Raw genomic sequence first — 21,611 nt, forward strand, 5'->3', positions numbered from 1 at the left:
AAAACCAGCTAATTCATAGACAGCCCTCAAAACCAACAGTGGTTTTGGGATGAAGCTGCGTTGAAAAATGTCACTGAGTGAGTGAGTCAGTGCCGAGAAGCTTCTACCTGCGACAGACATGTGACCTCAGATATCTGCTGATACAGGTGGAGTCTAGATACCATTTTAAAATGTTAACGGTGAAGTGTTGCCAGCTGCTGCCTTTAGGAATCAACGAAAGCTGCAGTGACGGCCACGTGTCACTCCCTGTTCTGTCACTAATTACTTTTGATTTGTTTTCATTCTTCACTAAGCGCACGCCTTTTTCCTCAGCTGTTACTGTCTCTGCTGAGAAAATAAACCTTACAGCCTACTGTCATCTATGATACGCCATTTAAATGAACGTTTTGCTTTAATAAGTCACTGAATATGCTTCACCCTAATTATATCTGGAAAAATGGCCAATGTACGTGAGCCAGCTCTGCAGTGTAATTAAAGCAATGACCACTTTGAGGTTATCACCCTTTATTGGGAATGTTTATCACAGCCGTCAGTGTTTTTTTCCTGAATCATTGATCAGGTGAAAAAAAAAAAAAATGCAATGTAAGAACTCAACAGTTAAAGGTCCCATATTGTGAACGTCTCCCGTGTTGATATCTATAGAGATATAGAGATATTGATGTGCTCTTAAGAACTAAACGAGTATCGCAGTGTCTTCTGAGTGACCTAATGAAGGTGAAGCAGATTTCAGGTATACGGTCTGGATGGTGTTGCAGCTTGAGAGAATGGCTGATGGTGTGACATCACAAAGTTACAAAAGTCTTGACAGTTTGATAGTTTGACACAGGCTGTGCACATTTAGCTGCTGCTTTATAACCATACGCACCTTCTACAAAGTGGGACCTTCAAAAAGAAAAAAGTACTCTCTTCAAGCACATCAGTAAAAGCCACAACATTTAATTATGTGTGGAATGTAAAAATATTAACATTCGGTATCTTCAATGAAACGCGTGTAACTGAGCAGGTCGCTGCCGTGAGAACTGATCCAGCCCAAAGCTTTCTCAGCTGTCCCACTGACCCAGCTCTGAAATGTAGAGTGAAGGACCAGCCACTGCACAGCTCAGAAATTGATTTACTTGAAGCCACTTTTGGAGGGAAACAAATGTCAGTTTAAGCTGCAGGTGATTCATGCAGGGAAAGTGGCAGGTGGATTTTTGGGACCGGTACCTCCCGTCCTGATGGTCGTCAGTGAACAACACAGCAGTCCTCAAAAACACCTCCGTCAGTTTCTTTCTGTCAAGTCTTGGTTCTTCATCTGAGCTGACACTTTTGCTCTCACCACAAAATAGTAACACAAATCAGGGATGTGACCGTGAGCTGCTAAAACACACAACACAACAAAAATCATCCATTCACTACTAGTGAGTCACATTTGTTCCAAAAGAGAACAATACCAAAAAAAAAAAAAAAAAAAAAAAAACACACCCCTGACAAAAATAATCATCTTTTAATTAAAACCACCTGTTTAACCTTTTTGGCCCTTTTCTCTCTCCGTCTCTGGCGCTTTGTAAGGACGGTCCTCTCGGCTGTGTCTCACTCGTACTCTGCGATCAGCACCATCATGCCGACTCCAAACAGCAGGGCCAGAATCTCCATTAGGGATTGGCCGAAACTGGAGCGGCCCGCCAGCAGCTCTGGGAGCACAGTCACCGTTGCGATGTAAACGAACCCGCCGGCTGTGAAGGGCAGAATCCAGGCGGTCGCCGCGGCGCCCACGCCTTCAGCAAATAGGGAGCAAGCTGTTCCAGCCAGAGCTCCCAAGGCTGTCAGCAGCTGTAGACACATGGCCTGATGGGACAGAGGGGCGGGATTATTTAACATTTATCATCTGATCTCTCCGTCTTTGTTAATGAGGTGTAGGTTTTTAGTGATTTGTATGTATGACAATAAAGGCATCTTTTTCTAAAAAGCTCTGTGTCATTTTGGTTGTTTTATAGACATTTCAGTCTCAGGATTTTTCAGCTAATCTAAAGTTATTTTGTCATTAAGCCGTGTAAGTGTCAGAATAACAAGCCAGTAGACTCGGCAACGAGATAAGTCTTTGGCTGGCTACCTTTCTCTTGGTGCAACCCGACTGCACAAGGATGGCAAAGTCTCCGATCTCATGCGGGACCTCGTGCAGCAGGATGGTGAGAGTGGTGACAGCACCCACTGCTGGGCTGACCAGGAAGGACGCTCCGATTGCCAAGCCGTCAGTAAAGTTATGTGTGAAGTCGGCTGCCAGGTTGAGGTAACCAGACACCTTGATATCTGTGTTAGGGCAGAGGACAGAGTGAAGGAAAGCACCTTTTCCGCTCATCTGAGAGTTAAAAAGAAGTTACCCTCTAATTTGGTTTCTCGTGGTGTCATGCCACCATGCTGACCAGCAGAGGGCATTATCACATTAGGATCAGATCAGAAGTCACTGGAAATCACCTGAGCTGCTCTTCTCCTCTTTCTTTGGGGCCTTCTTGGCTTTGCCTCCTTTCTCCTCTTTCTTCTTATTTTCCTTTTCTTCCTCTCCATCACTGTCTTTTTCCTTTGAAGCAGCTGCAAATGTTACACCGACATAAGTTAAAAAAAATTCCCTGGTGTTGAGATTTTATTTGATTAGTTTTATTTTAAATAAACAAAAATGCAATGAACAATTTTAAGATTATTCCTGTTCATGTATTCACAGAAAGAATGCAGGTGAGCCTCTTCATACCATGTGAGTGGCCGTGGGAATGTCCATGACTGTGCCCTCCCTTAAGGAGACGCACAAATTTCTCGACAACCAGGAAGGCAATGATCCCGCCGAGAACCCACAGACCCACCGCCATCATGTGAGCGTGGGCAGCTCCTGTGAAGGGAGATGATGATGACAATCGTCAACATAGCTCAAAAGGTTAAAAACACTTCATCATAAAAAAGTTGACCGTGGGCCTTTTTTGGCGAGGACCAGCAGACTACATGTACAATCATATAGAGCGGTAGTTACTGCGCACCGTGGGAGTGCCCGTGGTCATGTGAGTGTCCATGATCTTCCTCTCCATGATGGGAATGAGGCTCTGTAAGAAGAGAGAAAATAAGAAGCCTGACATTAAAAACTTAGAAAGATCCACCAACTGTTAGTAAAAGAGCAAAAAGACTCGTTGACCTGCTACCTACCCAGAGCGTGTGGTATGAGGTGGAGGAAGGCATCACCCAGCAGTCCACCGGACGCAAAGCTGAGCAGAACTTTGAGCAGGTTCTGGTGCTGGTCACTGTTGGACTGAACTGGGATCAGAAAGAGGATGAGGAAAGGAGCCGCACTGATCAGCAGGGTCGCTCCGATAGCCTGCGGACGAGGAGACATTCATCAGCATCAGCAGGAGAGAAAATCTTCAAAACTGCAAGACCGGCTCAGGTCAAACACCGGGAACATTTACATGCACTTGATAAAATGGAGTAAAGTGTTTTTTGTGAACAGAACAACACAACAACACACAACACAACTGCAGCTGCATCTTTGCTTGTTTGGCAAACAGACATGACATTTAAGTACCTCAGACTAAAACACTGAGCAAACATTTCTGTTCCTAAAATTTAGCTTTCAATAAATAGTACAAACTCACTGTAATTATTTTATGCTAACATTAAACTGGAGCAGAAGAGGAAATTCGGGGAAACAACTCGCTCTTGCTCTCAGCACAAACTAGCTGCTGTTGAAACACGGGATCTGGCTCTCGTGGACGTAATCACAACATCTCAAATTGGTAAACACTGATCCCAGTGTGACCACACCTGCATCCAGAGCTCCACAATGTCCCTCTTCTCTGCCTCCGCCTCTCGCTTCACTCTCTCCCCTCCGTGTGAGTGTGCAGTCTCCTCCTTGTGCACCCGAACAACATCCTCATGGTGGGCGTGGGCGTGGCCATGCCCATGATCATGAGCATGTGCGTGTCCGTGATCATGAGCGTGTGCGTGCCCGTGATGCTCCTCTTCGGGCGTTGGGATGTTGGCCTCAGCGCTCCACTTACTTGCTCCATGGAACATCTTCACTTGAGCGCCGTGTGAGTGTCCATGGTGGTCATCTTCGCCATGGGAGTGGCCATGGTGATGGTGTCCATGGTGATGATGACCGTGGTGATGGTGACCATGACCATGGCCGTGGTCTCCATGCGAGTGGCTGTGAGCGAAGGTTGAATGGGGGGCTAACAGCAGCGCTGCAGATGTGGCCAGCGTCAGCACCAGCAGATGTGAGCAGCCCATTTTGTCTCCTTTGACTAAAAGAGAAATGAAGAACACAGAATAAATAAAAACCCAACAAACAGCAACATATTCGAACATCTACTCAATTCCAGATCAGAGCAATGCTCTGGTTTTATCCCATTAGACAAACACAGACCCGGACAGGACAAATGAATCAGCAGATCCAGGTGAACAGTGAACAACTTCCTCCAGAGGTTTGTTGTGTTTCTTCATGTGTTCCACTCTGGACTCATCATCCCAGTGTGGTCAGGTGGGCTTCAGATTATCACCACATCTGGTTCAGGTGCTGGAACTGAAGTCTGTCTGCAGTGAGACCAAGCTTTTCACTGTTCACATCCAGATGTGCTGTGCTCTGCTTCCCTCTGACGAAAAGCACTTTAAACAAGGTCTGCTGCTGTTTGCTAACTTTGAGTTCCCTTTGTTTGCTCGGACAGGGCATAAAGCGGATAATCTCCCACAATCTCGACTGTAATCCGACAGCAAACAGTGAAAGTCACCCAGTAAAACAGCGAGCATCGACCGCTGCAGTCTGGAGGACTTCAGCGACGCCTGCTAGCAGCAGAGCTAGCTGTTAGCTCGCTTGCTAACAAGTTGCTGCAGCGGCAGCGACGTTTGCTAAAAGCGACACGGCGAGAAAAACAAACCGTAAAGTCTCACCGGGTTGTGTCGGATATCGGTGCTGGCCGGGCTGCAGGATGACCCTCCGTCACACCGACTGTGTGTCCGGTAAAGTGCTGATTATCCGCTCCGGTGCTGCTGGTGGCTCCGGATAAGACGTGGCATTTACTCAAGTCAACTTGAAATCTCGCGAGAATACGTTTCAACCCGAATCAGCCTCCTTATGTGCTCCCTCTTAGTTCGAATAAGAATCAAAATGTACTCTGTTTGTAAATGAGGTTGTTATAATATTCAACAAACTTCTTTACAATAAACTATAAACGATGCATGACTTTATGTGAGATGATGCAAAGGAAATATCGCGAGATGACGTATTTTGAACTTCCCTCCGGTGTATCCTGCAGAAAAACAGGATGCGACTAAAACTGCTTGCAGCCTGAATTCATATTTTCAGTGTGGAGCCTTAAATCAGCATGTTATAGATATGTTTAGTGGCTGCAATTCATGTTTTTTTTTTTTTTTTTTTTACATGTAGCTGCCTAATAACCAGAATAGAAAGTTTTTTGTTGTTGTTGTTGTTGTTGTTGTTGAGAGCTGCATGTCAGTTCATAAAATGTCTGATGTTTTATTTACCAGTTACACATTTAAACGTTTGGAAAGCATGTTTTTCTCTCTTGCTGGCTGACACTCCCACTTTCTCCTGGTTCAGACTGACTGACTCCTCCTTGGTTCAGCTGGGAAGACAATGAACATGAAGGAGCTGTTTGTGTTGCTCCTCATGAGTCATATTACAACACCAGGTAAGAGCAGCTTTTTATTTCATCTTCCTGATATTTTTCTGCTGTAACGGGTTTTTAATCTAGTCTTTGTTGTGTCTGGAGCAACACTCTGAAGAGCGAACTATACTTTCATTTTCACTTTTTGTCAAGCAAGTCGCATTGAACTTAAATAAACGTGATTGCATGTATGTATCATTAAAGATATTTCAGTATTATTGGTATTTCACATAAAAGTCAGCAGACAACATACATTTCTGTTAATTTAGGAAAGATACTTGCTGTCTTCACTTTTCGATATGTGACATTGTCATTATAATAAAAATCATTTTTAGCAGAAAGGGAGCTTGTAAGTGACATATTATTTTGAGGCCAATTGAAATCTCTTTTTTGGGTCCCACAGTGAAACACTCCCTGAAATACATTCTGACTGCGACTTCTGGAGTATCAAACCTTCCAGAGTTCATGGGAGCCGCAACGGTTGATGAAGTTCAAATAGGCTACTGTGACAGCAATATAAAAGTAGCTGAACCGAAACAAGACTGGATGAAAAAGCTGATAAAAGACGATCCTCAGCACCTGGAGTGGTACTTACTGAAGTGTTCTGAAACTCAGCAAGTCTTCAGAGCAAACATCGATGGCTTGAGGCAACGGCTAAACCAAACTGGAGGTACAGTACAATTAAGTGTATGTGCACATGCAGTTTTATGTTCTCTGTGCTCAAAGACGAACTAGTTCCCAATTTAAACAGATGTACTCATGTTGTTTTGAGGAGAAATCCCAATCTTGAGTAAAACAGAGTCACAACTGCTTTTGTTTCCCTAAAATTATCTGAGGTCCCTGAAAGCTTTCCAACATCCTCACGTTTCCTGAGATGATCAGAGCAGTTCACTCTGATGTACTCTGTAAATCTGCAGATGTGACCTGAGGTACAGCTGTGATGTCAGTTAATGACCTCACTGTCTCTGTCTTTTTCAGGTGTCCACATTTTACAGAAGATGAATGGCTGCGAATGGGACGAAGAGACTGGGGAGGTTGTTGGTTTTAATCAGTATGGTTATGACGGAGAAGACTTCATAACGTTGGACCTGCAGGCACTGACGTGGGTCGCTCCAGTACCGCAGGCTGTCATCACTAAACTGAGATGGAATACTGAAAAGGCGAGATTAGAACACAATAAATACTTCTATATCCACAAATGTCCTGAATGGCTGAAGAAGTATGTGAAATATGGACGGAGGTTTCTTCAGAGAACAGGTAGGATTACATGAATGGTTGGCTATTGATACAACAGACATTTCTCCTTAATTAACTGGAACGTTTAAACGAAAAGGCAACAATATATGGGCACATACAACTTCTTTATCTATCACATGTCAGTATGAACTCATCTCTCTCCCTGCAGACCGTCCCTCAGTGTCTCTCCTCCAGAAGTCTTCCTCCTCTCCAGTCAGCTGCTTCGCTACAGGTTTCTACCCGAACAAAGCCGTGTTGTTCTGGAGGAAAGATGGAGACGATCTCCATGACAACGTGGAAGAAGGACAGATCCTCCCCAACCCTGATGGAACCTTCCAGAAGAGTTCAGACCTGGACCTTTCATCAGTCAGACCTGAAGACTGGGGGAAGTATGAATGTGTGTTTCAGCTTGATGGGCTGAAGGATGACATCATCACCAAACTGGACCAATCAGACATCAGGACCAACGATAAGATTTGGATCAGAGGAGATGAAGGTGGAAAACACTTTTAGTCAATGAGTCATCAGCTAGTCTGGTTCTCCTCTGACCTCTGACCTCTGACCTGGGCAGCTTCTGATTGGTCTGTTTTCTCCCAACAGAGAAGTCCACCCCCCTGATCGCCATCATCGTCGCTGCCGTCGTCATTCTTGCTCTCATCATCGCTGGTGTTGGATTCTTCATCTACAAAAAGAGAAGTGGTGAGAGACCAAACCAGAGACGCTGACTCTGTTTTTCAGAGTTTTCATTTTAGCTTCATCCAGATTTCAGAGTGAAAGCAACTTCAGCTTCTGGCTGCAGTTTGATGATGATGATGATGAAATGGACGGCTCATAGAACAGAAATAATTCCTGATTTTCTGCTGAAATATTTCTCTCTTTTTCCTTTCAGACAAGCGTCCTCCATCTCGTAAGTAACATTTGTTGTGTGGTTTTGGTGTTGAGTGTGAAGAACGTTGTCAGGACAGTTTCCTGCAGTGTTAGCTGTTGGTCAAACAGAGTCAGTTCAGAGGAGGATGTGGACTAACTGTGTGTTTCTGACCTCACAGCTGTGAGCAACCCAGAGGTCATGGAGCAGCTGAATCCAGGACCCTGAACCACCAACACACCATGAACACGGTGAGGACAAACTGAGACATTCATCTTTAACACTCATTAACCAAATGAAGAAATCAACTGTTGTACTGCAGAAGGAAAGTTACCAAATGTTAATGAACCCTTAAATGAGTCTCCAAACATAGATGTTAATTTCATGTATAAGATGATGTTTTTCTTTGTGTCTCTTTAGGTTCATGGGACATTCTGCACTGGATACAAAAGAAGAGTCACCATCTTCTCCTCTCTGATCTGGGAACTGATTATTCATCATTTAGAAAATCACACTTCAGAAACAAGAAGTAGATTCTGATTGATTTGGATACAAAGAACATGAACTAATACATTTAAAATATAAATGGTGACAAACAATTTGATGATTTAGTTAAAATTAAAAACAGGAATCCCCTCTGATGAAATATCTGCTTAAAAATCTGTAAATTAAATTATTCTTTTTTCATCAGCTGGAGATGAAACTACTTTTTATTTAATGAGTGGAAGCCCTTTTCTTCATATTCAGACAAGTTAAATGTTAAAGCTTATCCATCATATTTTGGTATTTTTGTTGTTGGTTTTGTGACGACCACAAAAGTGTCACATTTGTCTTTATGGAAATAAGATTAAAACAAGAATAATTATCTTTTTATTTTGAATACAACTTATTGTAATTTATTTTGCAAAAAATACCCCCAAAGAGTTTGCATGTCTTTGTGCAGTGGTTTGGTTTCCCCATTCAATGTGTATTGCATCAATGTGTTTGCTCCATGCCAGCAGGGTGGCGAGGGCGGGTTGTGGTTTCAGTGTCTTGCATTGAGTTTTCCTTAATTGCTGCATGATCCTTGAAACTGACAAGCCGTCTCCTCATCTCTCTCCTGTGCCTCAGGAGTTGATCTGTCAACCAGGGTGCCGTTGGTACGGTACCGTTACAGTTTCCTAGAGAATCAATCACAGACACACACTCACTCACACATAAACACACACAGAGTGTACATATGTTCCCTTTTCATACACATCATTCTCAGATTGGTCATTTTATGTCACCTTGAGATAACAAACTTTTGTAAACCTGTTGAAAGATTTATGTTCATATTTTGTGAATGAAGAATGACAAACAATGAGAGGTGATATCAATGAGACACACACAAACAAAGACATCAATTAAAAATGTGTAAATATTTTTTGTTTATTTAAAATGGATCAATGTTAAAAAATTCTTAGAATAATTAATTTTTCTTCTAAACTTTGTGAATATTTAAAAATGAAACAACAATATTCCAAAGTGCTTTGTTGTGCTCACTTTTATTTATTGAATGTTAAATAAAGTTGAACTGCTGTTTCATTCTTTATATACTGTTGTTTGCTCTTCAATAAATTCCCCAAAAATCTAAATGTCTGCTTGTTTCTCAGGAATGTTGCACACATTAAAGCCAGAACTGTCTTAATATTTCCAGAGAATTCACTTTATCAGACTAAATTAACGTGACTTTTACCTGTAAATGTTATCATGATGTCTGTAATGAAAAGAGGTCTTCACATGAGAGTATCAGTTCTTTTTATTATTCATCATTTATCATAGGAGGCTCGTAGCGGTTCTCAGTATAATGTGTAAAACCACAGACAGTAAGATCAACATGTATATGAATCAGTTTAAAGGTTCATAAATGAAATTGTTTCTCTAAAAGATTTGTTTGGTGACATTTTATTCAGAATTGTTTCAAATCCCACAAATATCACACACAAAACAAAAAAGAGAATAAGACTGATTTCTCTCCACTGATCCAGGTCAGTGTGACCTTTGACCTCCCAGAAAATTCCCACATTTCACATTCTAGAGACTTCAAACTGAGCAGATGAAGTTATAACATCCAGTCAACATGAGAACAAACTAACATTCAGTGTGTCCTCTGAAACAGACTACAAACAGACTTTACTTTCACTTTCGATAACAACCTCAGTGGATCAGTTTGACCCAGATACCAGTGACGTCACAGTAAGGCTGAATTCTCATTGGCTCCTGTGGCCGATGAAACAGGCAGTTCTCCTCGTTTCCTCCTCAGTTGAGCTGCTGCTGCTGCTGGAAACAGTTTGTCTGTCAGAATAAAGACATGAGGTCAGATCAGCTCAACATTAAAAACCACCATGAAGATCTTTCTTCTTCTTCTCCTTCTTGGAGTAAACGGGGCAGCTGGAGGTGAGTGATCATTTTTTGTGTTCATTTTTACTCTCATGGATCTTTCGGTTACTTCACCTCCATTTCCTGGTTTCAAACACTCTCTGATCCAGCAGAGTCTTTTTCTTTTTCCAACGCTGCTTTTGCTTCTTAAATAAATATAAATAATAAATATAAAACATTTGAAGCCATCAGAACAAAGTGAAAAGTCTTTTTTCAGCCTCATTAACAAAAAGCTGCAGTTCAGATTGAGGACTTTATTTGTAACTTCACCTTCAGATCAGCTGGTGGCGCTGTTTTCATAGAAACTGAAGCCTGATGAAGACAAAACAACAAAAACTGAAATCACTGACTGGACCAACAAACTTTACTTCTCTTTAAATACTTTATTTTTATAATGTCTCTATTATCCTCCTTTTATCCTCCAACTGCAACCAAACAATACAAACTTCAGGATTTACAGAGCAGAGAGAGAAATTAATTAATTAATTAGAAAATATGACCTAAATAACTGGATATGTACAAAGAAACAGTAACGTAATCAAACCTGAAACATGAATATTAATTTCAACCGAATTCAAGCAAATCAAAATGTATTAGAATATTATTATTGATAATAAATAAAATAATATTTGTTTTGGTCAAAGGTTTTTGTTTTCAGATTTCAAACGAATAAGATATGAATGACTTTAAGAGAATATTTCTAGCAGACAGTTTAAAACAAAACTAATAAATCCAGTTTTAGAAAAATAATATTGTTAACCAGACAAAGCAGCATGACTGACCTGTTCTATTAATGCATATTAATACATAGTCAACAAAAATATAAAAGTAAATAATTTCTGGAAGATTCTTTGTTTTAGGATTTGGATTTATTAGGATGTCCTGATGAAAATAAAATTATTCAGTTATTTTGTTTCTGAAAACTAAAATACTGACCTGACCTTTGTCTTTCAGTGACTCACTCCATGAAGTATTTCAAAACTGCATCTTCAGGGATCCCAAACTTCCCAGAGTTTGTCAGTGTCGGTTTGGTTGATGAAGTCGAGTTTGTTCACTACGACAGCAACACTAAGAGAGCCGAACCCAAACAGGACTGGATGAAGGAGGCTGTGGATCAACAGTACTGGGACACACAATCTGAGATCGTTTTGAGACAACAGCAGACCTTCAAGGGAAACATTGATATTCTAAAGCAGCGCTTCAACCAAACTGGAGGTTTGTTTATTTTCCACTTATTGATAAATGTTGTAGATGAACTACTTTCATTGTTTGTATTTCAGTAAACACAAATGATTACACACACAAACACACACCACTGTTATTGTGATATAAACACACAAACTGTCAGGAAGGTTCACAGAAATGTTTAAACGTTATAAACACTAAAAGTTTGTTCTGCTGTTTAATAAACCATCAGTGTTCTTATTTTATCACACACACACACACACACTAACACAACACTGCTGATGTGTTGTGGCTCTGTCTCAGTGTTATTGGATTAGACAGAAGGTGAATACAGAGACTGAATACAAACAGACACACAACCAAACACAACGACTGTGAGACACATAAACCCGTTTAAAATCCAGAAGGGAGTCACATCAGAGCAGCAGCTCCACTCACTGTGATTAACACTGAAACAAACACACAAGAACAACACAACGAAGAGCTCCGTTTCATTAAAGTGGAGTTCAGCTCCACCTCCATCAGCTGTTCGTCAGCCTTCAGGCCTCATCCTGAAAAACACACAAAGTGCTGACAAAAGCGTCAGAACAAACTGGAAAGGAGCCGTCAGCGACCTCACAGGGAAAAGTTTAGATGGAACAAAACAAAAGAACAGCAGGAAGAGCTGAATTCATCAGGAGACGAGAATCAGAGCTGAGAAAAGATCCGTCAGGTTCAGATCTCCGCTGTTAGCTGAGCCAACAACGACGACAAACACACACAAACTCACACCGAACTGTGCGTCTGGGCTCATCCAACACAATCCGACTCGGCTCAAAGAGTCCTGCACAGTTATTGTGGACGTTTTCAACACGTTCCTTCTGAGAGCCAGAAAACAGAAACTGTGACGATGTCAAAGGTCAAATATTTTACAGCCTCCTGTTTCTCCGCAGAACGACAGTCTTTGTTTTAGATCGTTACGGATTAAATATCCGTCACTGTGATGGACATTTTCACAGCTTTATAAAACATGAAGTCAGCGTTTAAACGATGAGTTTAAAATAACATCATTAATCAGGACAGCACTCGTTAGTTTTATTCCTAATTATATAAAATATAACGTAGAACAACAGATTAGATTGACTTTACTGCACCAACCACAGTGACTTCACCAAATAATGGACATGTTGGAGAAAAACACATTAAATTAGATTAACTTCACTCAACCAAAGTGTTTTTACCATAAAATAGAAATATAATTCAGACAAAATGAGAAATCATTGACAGTTTTATAAACAGAAAATCAACCATCAACAATTTTAAGGTTCAAATAAAATCTTTTATCAGGAAAATGTTTTTTAATCATTAATACGGTTTATTAAATAATAAAATCTGTCACTTTAGTCTTTTTAATATAATATTAATAAAATAAAATAAAAGTGGAAGCCCGATGACCCCTCCTGGAGCCAGGCCTGGAAGGAGGGCCCATCAGCGAGCGCCTGGTGGTGGGCACGCCACGGAGCCCGGCCAGGCATAGCCTGAAAGTGGTGGTTCCCTTGTTTAAAAAGGGGGACCAGAGTATGTGTGCCAATTACCGGGGCATCACACTCCTCAGCCTCCCTGGGAAAGTCTACTCCAAGGTGCTGCAAAGGAGGGTCCGGCCGTTTGTCGAAGCTCAGACTGAAGAGGAGCAATGAGGATTCCGTCCTGGTCGTGGAACAACGGACCAGCTCTTTAGTCTTGCGCGTATCCTGGAGGGGGCCTGGGAGTATGTCTATCCAGTCTACATGTGTTTTATGGACTTGGAAAAGGCGTACGACCGGCTTCCCTGGGATATGTTGTGGGAGGTGAGGGGGTCTCTGCTGAGGGCCATCCAATCTCTGTATTCCCAAAGCGAGAGCTGCGTCCGAGTTCTCCGCAGTCAGACTTATTTCAGGTGGGGGTTGGCCTCCGTCAGGGCTGCACTTTGTTACCAATCCTGTTTGTGATTTTCATGGACAGGATATCGAAGTGTAGTCGTGGGGGAGGAGGGCTGCAGTTCGGGGAGCTGAGGGTTACATCTCTGCTTTTTGCTGATGATGTGATCCTTTTGGCTCCATCGGTCTGCGACCTCCAGTGCTCACTGGACAGGTTCACAGCCGAGTGTGAAGCGGAGGCCATAGTTCTTAGCAGGAAACTGGCAGACTGCGTACTCTGGGTAGGAAATGAGTCCTTACCCCAAGTGAAGGAGTTTAAGTATCTCAGGGTCTTGTTCACAAGTCAGGGTAAGATGGAGCAGGAGATTGGCCGGAGAATCGGAGCAGCAGGGCGGTTTTGCGTGCGTATGGCACTGTTGTGACAAAGAGGGAGCTGAGCCAGAAGGCAACGCTCTCTATCTACTGGTCAGTCTTTGTTCCTACCCTCACCTTTGGTCATGAGCGATGGGTTATGACTGAAAGCACAAGATCACGGGTACAAGCAGCTGAAATGGGTTTCCTCAGGAGGGTGGCTGAATTCTCCCTTAGAGACAGGGTGAGAAGTTCGGCCATCCAGGAGGGACTCAGAGTAGAGCCGCTGTTCCTTCGCGTGGAAAGGAGCCAGTTGAAGTGGTTCAGGCATCTGATAAAGATGCCACCAGGACGCCTCCCAAAGGAGGTGTTCCTGGCATGTCCAGCTGGGAGGAGGCCACGGGGCAGGCCGAGGACCAGGTGGGGAGATTATATCTCCACTCTGGCCTGGGAGCGTCTTGGGATCCCCAAGTCAGAGCTGACCAATGTGGCCGGGGAGGAGGAAATTTGGGGACGTCTGCTGGAGCTGCTACCCCCACAACCCAGCCCTGGATAAGCGGATGAAGATGATGATGAAGTTTTTGAACTGATGACTCAAACAAAAATCACTAAATGAATCATAATGAAGTTTTAGTTTTCGCACTAAATGTCCTAACATCTGTCAGTTGTCAATGATTGACAGCTGAACGGACCAATCACGACGCAGACAGCCTCCAAGTCTGTAATGTCCTGATTGGTCTCTGACTGTGTGTAGGTCTGTGTGTTAGTGTGTGTGGATCAGTGTGTTGTTGTGTAGGTCAGTGTGTTCACAGTAGTCTCTCTCTCTCTCTCTCTCTCTCTCAGGTGTCCATATTGTCCAGGTGATGTACGGCTGTGAATGGACTGAGGGGACTAAAGAGGTTAAAGGTTTTTGGCAGGAGGGTTATGACGGAGAAGACTTCATATCATTTGACCTGAACACACAGACCTGGATCGCTCCAACAGCAGAGGCCGTCATCACCAAGAACAAGTGGGACAATAACAAAGCTGAGATCGCACAGGCCAAAAACTACCTGACTGAGATTTGTCCTCAGTGGGGGAAGAAGTACCTGCAGGCTGGGAGGAGCTCTTTGATGAGAACAGGTAGAGTCACATGACCTGATGAAGTTTCTGAACATCACAATGAAGATGAACTGTCTGTTTCCACACATTTCTCTCTCTCTCTCTCCTTTCTGTGTAAATAAATATGACTCACTAAATCAGAATAAATGAACTAAAGTAGTTTTCCTGCTGACTCTGCAGACCGTCCCTCAGTGTCTCTCCTCCAGAAGTCTTCCTCCTCTCCAGTCAGCTGCTTCGCTACAGGTTTCTACCCGAACAAAGCCGTGTTGGTCTGGAGGAAAGATGGAGACGATCTCCATGACAACGTGGAAGAAGGAGAGATCCTCCCCAACCCTGATGGAACCTTCCAGAAGAGTTCAGACCTGGACCTTTCATCAGTCAGACCTGAAGACTGGGGGAAGTATGAATGTGTGTTTCAGCTTGATGGGCTGAAGGACGACATCATCACCAAACTGGACCAATCAGTGATCAGAAGTAATTCAGGTAAGAGTGAGATCCGCAGACTCTGAATGTGACTGAATGTCTCTGGTTTGTTTGCTGTTTCCGCTCTTGTTCTCCAGTTCATCAGAATTGATAATTAGACATCTAATAGCTGTTGGCAGACCTGGTAGAGTGTGTGGCAGGGTGGTTTTTAGGGGGGTGGCATCCGATCTTAACAGTTGGATTTCTAGATTTGCTTCTATTCAAGTTATTATCTTCATTGATTTGTGTATCTGATTTCTTTTTACCAGACGACGTTGATGCCCTCACCGTCTCCATCATCATTGCATTGGTTCTCCTCGCTGTCGTTCTCAGCACTATCGCTGGATTTATCTTCATCAAGTGGAGGAAAGGTGAGAGACTGATACAATAATTAGATCTTAGTCTTTGAGTTGACCAATTTATCCAGATCTAAATAATGACAGAGTCATATCAGCTGTGCTGAGATGATGATGAGTCGGACACATTGTTGACAACACAAACAGACACAAAACAGGAGAAACACACTTGGCCATCTTCCTTTTTGGGAGAAATAAAATTGATTTAGAAGAAGAGCTTAGAGTTTGTAGAGAAAGGAGTCACTGTTATATTCAGTGTTAAGGTGATGAGACGTCCTGTCATTTACAACTGTAACTGAACTGACTTTTTTTTCCTTTTCAGCCAAAATGTAACTTAAATGTAGATTAAAGTTCAAAGGATGTTTTGCTTAAAAGCTGAAGATTGCCTGCTTCAGAAATAAAACTTTCATTTGAGTGGACAGAGGGTTGGGTCATATTCACTGATGAGGTGATGGAAGACATGCTGCCATTTACAAATATAACTGAACTGGTTTGTCTTTTCTTCAAATTTTAGGGAAAACAACTCTATCAACTCTCTCTGGTAAGTAAAACTTTAATTATTCTATTTAAAATGATGTAACATACTTTTTTGGTGGCTGTAGGTTTCACACAGTGTTTTTGATCTTCCAGGTTCTGACACATCGGAGCTCTCTGCAGCACTGAATCCAGCGTTACAGATCCAATAATTGATTGACAGGTACACCCAATGAGACTCCTCGTGTGGGACACAGAAAAACAGCACTTTGACTTTTGGAAAGAACAACAGTCCTAAATTCACACGAGTTGGCTAAAATTTAGTTTTTGTGTGCCATGAAAATCAGCTGTAAATGGAAATCAGGCATTTAGATGCACTACTTTATAATTCACCATTCGCTTACTGCTCCTGCTATCGTTGTACACTTTTGTACAGTGAATGTTGTCACCACTTCAACAATCAGAAGATAGAGCTGCGTCTCACTCAGCCAATTGGCATTTTACAGAAAGAAAGGAAGGTTACAATTTAGGACTACTGTAAATCTTAGGGTTAGGGTTAGGGAAATATAAAGTTATCCCAGATGTTTCTGTTTTTGGAGAAAACATCTCATAGCAAAGTCGGAGCGTGCAACACAACCAACTTAGTTTGAGTTCTAAGCAGATTGTCACCGACAGCAGAGACAGCAAGATATTGAACATGACATTGATATTTATGTCATTCGTTTGCAATTTCTGGATTGAAGGGAAAACTGTGCTTCAGAATTATGTGTTGAGTGGTCCTCTAACCGTGAACACAGTTCAGCTCCGAGTATGAAGAGTGGATGTCTGCCGAATCACCAAGCTGACGTCAATCTATTAAATGAAAAAAGAAGCAATTAAGAACAAAATAACATTCACATACATGTGTGTGAATTTATTGATGTATGTGAATGTAAATATGTGTGAATTTGTTAAATTTAGATTGATTTTGTGGGTTTAGGAAAAAAAACCTACTGTATATTTTTGTTGTTGTTTTGTTGTTGTTTTTTCTTTACTCAGCATTTTGAGTGGAAAACATTTATCATGCCTTTGCACCGAGCTTATCTGCACCAATGAAGTTTAATGTTTCAGTTTTCAGTTTCAAACTGTTTGGCTGTATTCTTCCGTCCACATCTTCTGATAAATCTGGTTAAAGCTCCACACCCCTCTATGTCATTTTTAATTCTCATGTGTCTTAAATACCGATTAAAATACGAATGTTATTTATTTTACTGGTTACAGTTTTAGTGATAAGGTGTGATGTTTAGAGTTTGGTAGTTTTGCAGTAATGGGTAAATAGGAGATGTTTTGCTGAATGTTGCTATGCCACGCTAGCAAACCGTTGCTCGGAGTAGAGGTAAACACTGTGCAATGGAGAGGCTGATCTCCAATTGATCTCTTCATTTTTGAAACTGAGTAACTTTTTACCAGTATGTCACTTGTTAAGTGGCATAATAAATCCTGCAGCCGAGTTGAACACCCACTAAAGCTGTCTGCCTCTTTGTTTGTATCTACAGTGGCAGCAGGGTATTATCATGCCCCCCCGACACACACACGGGGGCCAGGGGGGCAACAGTAGCTGTACCGGAGAGAAAACAGTACGATGAACAAACTCACATCTGTAGGCCTTGATCATTGTCCCTTCATTTTCATGGAGGAACTATCCAACTGAACGTACATCACTATTTACAGCGACCTGATAGATAAAAGTCAGGCTGCATCATCATTTTAAAATCAAATGTGCCCCACTTTATGGGGTTAAAACGTAGTTGGGTGGATGTACGGTTAGCTTCACCTGTTACAGATCTTCATCTTTGTTATTCTAGAACATGCACTTTATTTTTGTTGTATTTTCACAATTTTTTGTCAAATGATGATGGATATTTCTGTGGGGAGAAGAGTTTACTCAAGAGAAGAGCTTCTTTCATTCAAACTGGGCAAATCTGGATGCTCAATGCATAATGCATAATTTTTTATTTTTATTTTTATTTTGATGAGCTCCTGTCGAGGTGAATTGCCCTTTGGGGATCAATAAAGTTATGAAGTTATAGCTATCTATTTTTTTTTTTATTATTATTTATTTATTTTTTTTTTTAGAAATGACTGATTTAGACTTCCCAGTAACTCTGTTGAGCAAGAATGGATTGTGCAGCCAACCTCACAGAGTGTGACTGTGTTGTTTTTCTGTGTGTCTTTGCCCAATTTCATTTCTTTCCAGCAATGAATATAATTTTCTACCCATATAAATACAGAACAGGAGGTTTCAGTTCCTTCTTTCTGTTTAAGAGAGAAGAGATTTGAGGCGATGTTCCACTCTTCACCAACAGCTCCATGCTCCTTTTCTTTAACTGAACTCAAATCTGTTTCTTGGTCATTTTAACCATTTTATTCTTTTCAAGACTCCATACAAACATCACCGTGGTTGGTCTCCCACTTGAAGGTAAGATCACTTCACATGACGGCATGTGGACGAGAGGATTGTTTTTAATCTGTGAACATGAAGCCCTGACGGACAAAATATCAGCCTGCTGTCTTATGTTTCTCTTTTTTCCAATTTGATTTGACTGCTGATGAATTCAGTGTTTGTGTAGTTTGCTGTAATACAGAGTAACAACAGCTGTAGAATCACAGGCTCTAACTTTGGCCTGATAACTGACTGCAGCTGCTCTTTTCAGGGGAGCTGATCTCAAACCAACTCTGCCTTCTTCTGTCTCCATCAACACGAAATGGAAAAGTTGTTGGTCACATTTCAGAAGCAGGTGGGATCACAGTTCATTTTCTATCCCACTCTCTATTTTAACATTAATAACAAGCTTCATTTAATAGCACATTCTGAAGAACACAGTTACAAAGTGCTCTACTGCTGGAAATGAAAATGATAAAAGAAACTTTATAGTTTGATAGAAAAGTGAAGCAATGAAGGACAATGAGATAAAACATTTTAAAATATTAAGTTAATCAGCAAAACACATAAAATCCTGATGGATTCGATCTATGACTTCTCAACCCTCCGAAACGGCATTCTATGTGTGATGTATGTCTGAAAGTACATGTAATACATAAATATGTCTGTAAAATATAAAATTCATGAGAAATGGCTGTCTTATATAAAAACAATTCATCCATTTTTTTCTGTATATAATAATATAAAAACCAATAAATTACATTCAACTCACTTATTGAAGAGAACAGAAATTATACAACAAACTCTGCATTTGCTTCTTCCAGGCTCAATGTAATAAAGCAATAAATAAATAAGGCACCTGGTGACGTAGTCGTGTTAAGAGTTGGAGTTTTCTACATCAGTATCAGTCACTGAAGAAGTTTTTGCATAGAGCTGAGGTATCTTCCTGATACCCTAACCGCCCCCCCCCCCCCCCCCCTTTGTTCAGGAGCATTTACTGGGTCCTTAGTTATTCACAGATGTCTCCTCCTCCCATAACAAATGGACCAGAGATTAAAACAAGCAGTTTCACCTCATCAGATTTCAGACATCATCAGTCTCATGAGGAAAAGCACCAAAGAGCAGATATCATAGTATTTTGGGGACACATCATCTCTACATCATTTGTACACACAGTCTCTGTCTGTTTTTGTTCCAGGTGTTCACATTTCACAAACAATAAGTGGCTGTCAATGGGACGAAACAACTGGAGACATTTTTGGGTTGTGGAGGTATGGTTATGATGGAGAAGACTTGGTGGCATTTGACTTTAAGACGTCAACTTGGGTCAGAATGAGACCAGAGGCTTTCATGTTCAAACTGAAATTGGATACTGACATAGATTCAAAACAACACCATAACTTTCACACTCTGGTTTGTCCTGGATGGCTGAAGAACTATTTGAGCTATGGGAAGAATATTCTGCAGAGAAAAGGTAGGGCATAACATGAAAGTTTTGGTCTGTATGTGGTGAATCTAACTGAAGGGAAAGTTTGGTGATGATGTGATGAAGGACTAAATGTCTCGGTGTTTCAGTGTGTAATGCCGGTTAACAAAGTGAACGTTGTTAATATCGTTTTTATAGTTTCACAGATTCTGGTTTGGCTGCACCACAGAAGCTGCTGACAGCCAGTCAGTCCAGTCTGTGTCTCTCTCTGCAGACCGTCCCTCAGTGTCTCTCCTCCAGAAGTCTTCCTCCTCTCCAGTCAGCTGCTTCGCTACAGGTTTCTACCCGAACAAAGCCGTGTTGTTCTGGAGGAAAGATGGAGACGATCTCCATGACAACGTGGAAGAAGGAGAGATCCTCCCCAACCCTGATGGAACCTTCCAGAAGAGTTCAGACCTGGACTTTTCATCAGTCAGACCTGAAGACTGGGGGAAGTATGAATGTGTGTTTCAGCTCTCTGGACTGAATGATGACATCATCACCAAACTGGACCAATCAGGGATCAGAAGTAATTCAGGTAAGACTGAGACCAGAAGTGATGGAGTCTGTGTGTGACAAGGTGGCTGGATTTATTGTCTTCATTATTTGGTGCAGTGGTTCTGGTTCCCCTGAAACCCTGATGGGGAAGAAGAGGTGGAAATGTTGGACTGATTGTTCACTTCATAGTTACATCAGATCACTGTGTGTTTATGCTCTCATGTCTTTTCCCCCAAGTTCACTAATGTCAATAAAAATAAAGCCAGTGAAAACAAAAATATCCAGAACTGACCAGAACTGAAACGTCAGCACTTTTTCTGTGTTCTGTTTTTTCTCCAGTTCCTCCGTCAGAGTTTCCTGTTGGTCCTGTTGTTGGAGGTGTTGTTGGACTCCTGCTGCTGACAGCCTGTATCTGTGGACTCCTCATCTGGAGGAGGAATCACAATGATGTCATTTAATATACCTTTTTAATGTTTCAATGTTCTTATTTAACATTCCCATCCAGTGAAATAATTCATTCACTTTGATCATTCTTTGTTTCTGACATGTCAGTCATTCTGAGTCTCAGATTCAGCTTTCTAACTGAAAGCATTCTGCCATTCTTTCTCCAAATAAAGACAAGCACTCTGTCTGACAAGAGTTTCTGTTTTAATATTTATTTCTTGTGTAACTCCCATAAATGTAACACATTTACTGATATTGTTTAAATCCATTTGTTTAGAGGTGATTACGCTTAGTATAAGATCATTTTTAATAATACTTAGTTCAGTTAATTTTGTATATATATAAATTCATAATGACCCTGAATTTGTTTATTTTTGTTATTATTTATTTGTTTGTTTGCATAATACATTATTTACATTTCATAGACGTTCAGTTCAATTAAAATAAAATGTATTACTGTAAAGCGCCGGAGGGTGGCGGTAAACGCCCAGAGTGAGTCAGTCAAACTAGCTAAGCAGCGGTAGAAGAAGAAAAAGACTGAGCTGAGAGGAAAAGGACGAAAAAAGTGATTTCTGAGTTGTTGTTATTTTTTATATACTGTTTTATTCGGGACGTTGGTTGCGGAGGGATGAGAGGAGGATCAGTATTTATGTTGTATGATTCTCCGGGGAGTGTGATGTTTCCTTTTTGTGCTGGCTAAAGCTAATGCTAACACAGCAGGCGGACATAAGAAGAAACAAACGGAGTGACGAAGAAGAAGAAGACTGATGGTGTTCTGTTGTTGTTTGTGGTTATCTGAAGAAGACTTATGG

The 21,611-nt window shown here is 41.4% G+C and overlaps 3 protein-coding genes across 5 annotated transcripts; 2 read left to right on the plus strand and 1 right to left on the minus strand.

Moving 5' to 3' along the window:
- Positions 1-503: 503 nt before the first annotated feature.
- Positions 504-5,036, minus strand: slc39a7 (solute carrier family 39 member 7). Of its 2 annotated transcripts, XR_003841236.1 has the most exons (9): positions 4,909-5,036; positions 3,784-4,265; positions 3,169-3,337; positions 3,006-3,068; positions 2,726-2,860; positions 2,455-2,568; positions 2,093-2,289; positions 1,510-1,827; positions 504-1,359 (listed from the first exon to the last, which is right to left on the minus strand). XR_003841236.1 is itself a non-coding variant. In XM_029513966.1 (8 exons), exons 2-8 carry the CDS (start codon positions 4,249-4,251, stop codon positions 1,573-1,575), a joined length of 1,401 nt encoding a protein of 466 aa, XP_029369826.1. In that variant the 5' UTR covers positions 4,252-4,265; positions 4,909-5,036; the 3' UTR covers positions 504-1,572. The 2 variants fall into 2 exon arrangements, 1 of the variants encoding a protein (XP_029369826.1); XM_029513966.1 differs by having other exon boundaries at positions 504-1,827.
- Positions 5,037-5,517: 481 nt separating this feature from the next.
- Positions 5,518-8,465, plus strand: LOC115050863 (major histocompatibility complex class I-related gene protein-like). Its single transcript, XM_029513980.1, has 8 exons — positions 5,518-5,669; positions 6,049-6,315; positions 6,624-6,902; positions 7,051-7,377; positions 7,482-7,580; positions 7,771-7,788; positions 7,928-7,997; positions 8,167-8,465. The coding sequence occupies exons 1-7, from the start codon at positions 5,615-5,617 to the stop codon at positions 7,972-7,974; spliced, it is 1,092 nt and encodes a 363-aa protein (XP_029369840.1). The 5' UTR covers positions 5,518-5,614; the 3' UTR covers positions 7,975-7,997; positions 8,167-8,465.
- Positions 8,466-10,023: 1,558 nt separating this feature from the next.
- Positions 10,024-20,835, plus strand: LOC115050862 (class I histocompatibility antigen, F10 alpha chain-like). Of its 2 annotated transcripts, XM_029513978.1 has the most exons (7): positions 10,024-10,164; positions 11,101-11,361; positions 14,421-14,699; positions 14,859-15,161; positions 15,410-15,511; positions 16,011-16,037; positions 16,127-17,471. In XM_029513978.1, exons 1-7 carry the CDS (start codon positions 10,113-10,115, stop codon positions 16,180-16,182), a joined length of 1,080 nt encoding a protein of 359 aa, XP_029369838.1. In that variant the 5' UTR covers positions 10,024-10,112; the 3' UTR covers positions 16,183-17,471. The 2 variants fall into 2 exon arrangements, with proteins under 2 accessions (XP_029369838.1, XP_029369839.1); XM_029513979.1 differs by lacking the exons at positions 15,410-15,511; positions 16,011-16,037; positions 16,127-17,471 and adding an exon at positions 20,695-20,835.
- The last annotated feature ends 776 nt before the right edge of the window (positions 20,836-21,611 follow it).

Source organism: Echeneis naucrates, chromosome 11 (assembly GCF_900963305.1).
Source record: "Echeneis naucrates chromosome 11, fEcheNa1.1, whole genome shotgun sequence".
NCBI classification, from domain to species: Eukaryota; Metazoa; Chordata; class Actinopteri; order Carangiformes; family Echeneidae; genus Echeneis; species Echeneis naucrates.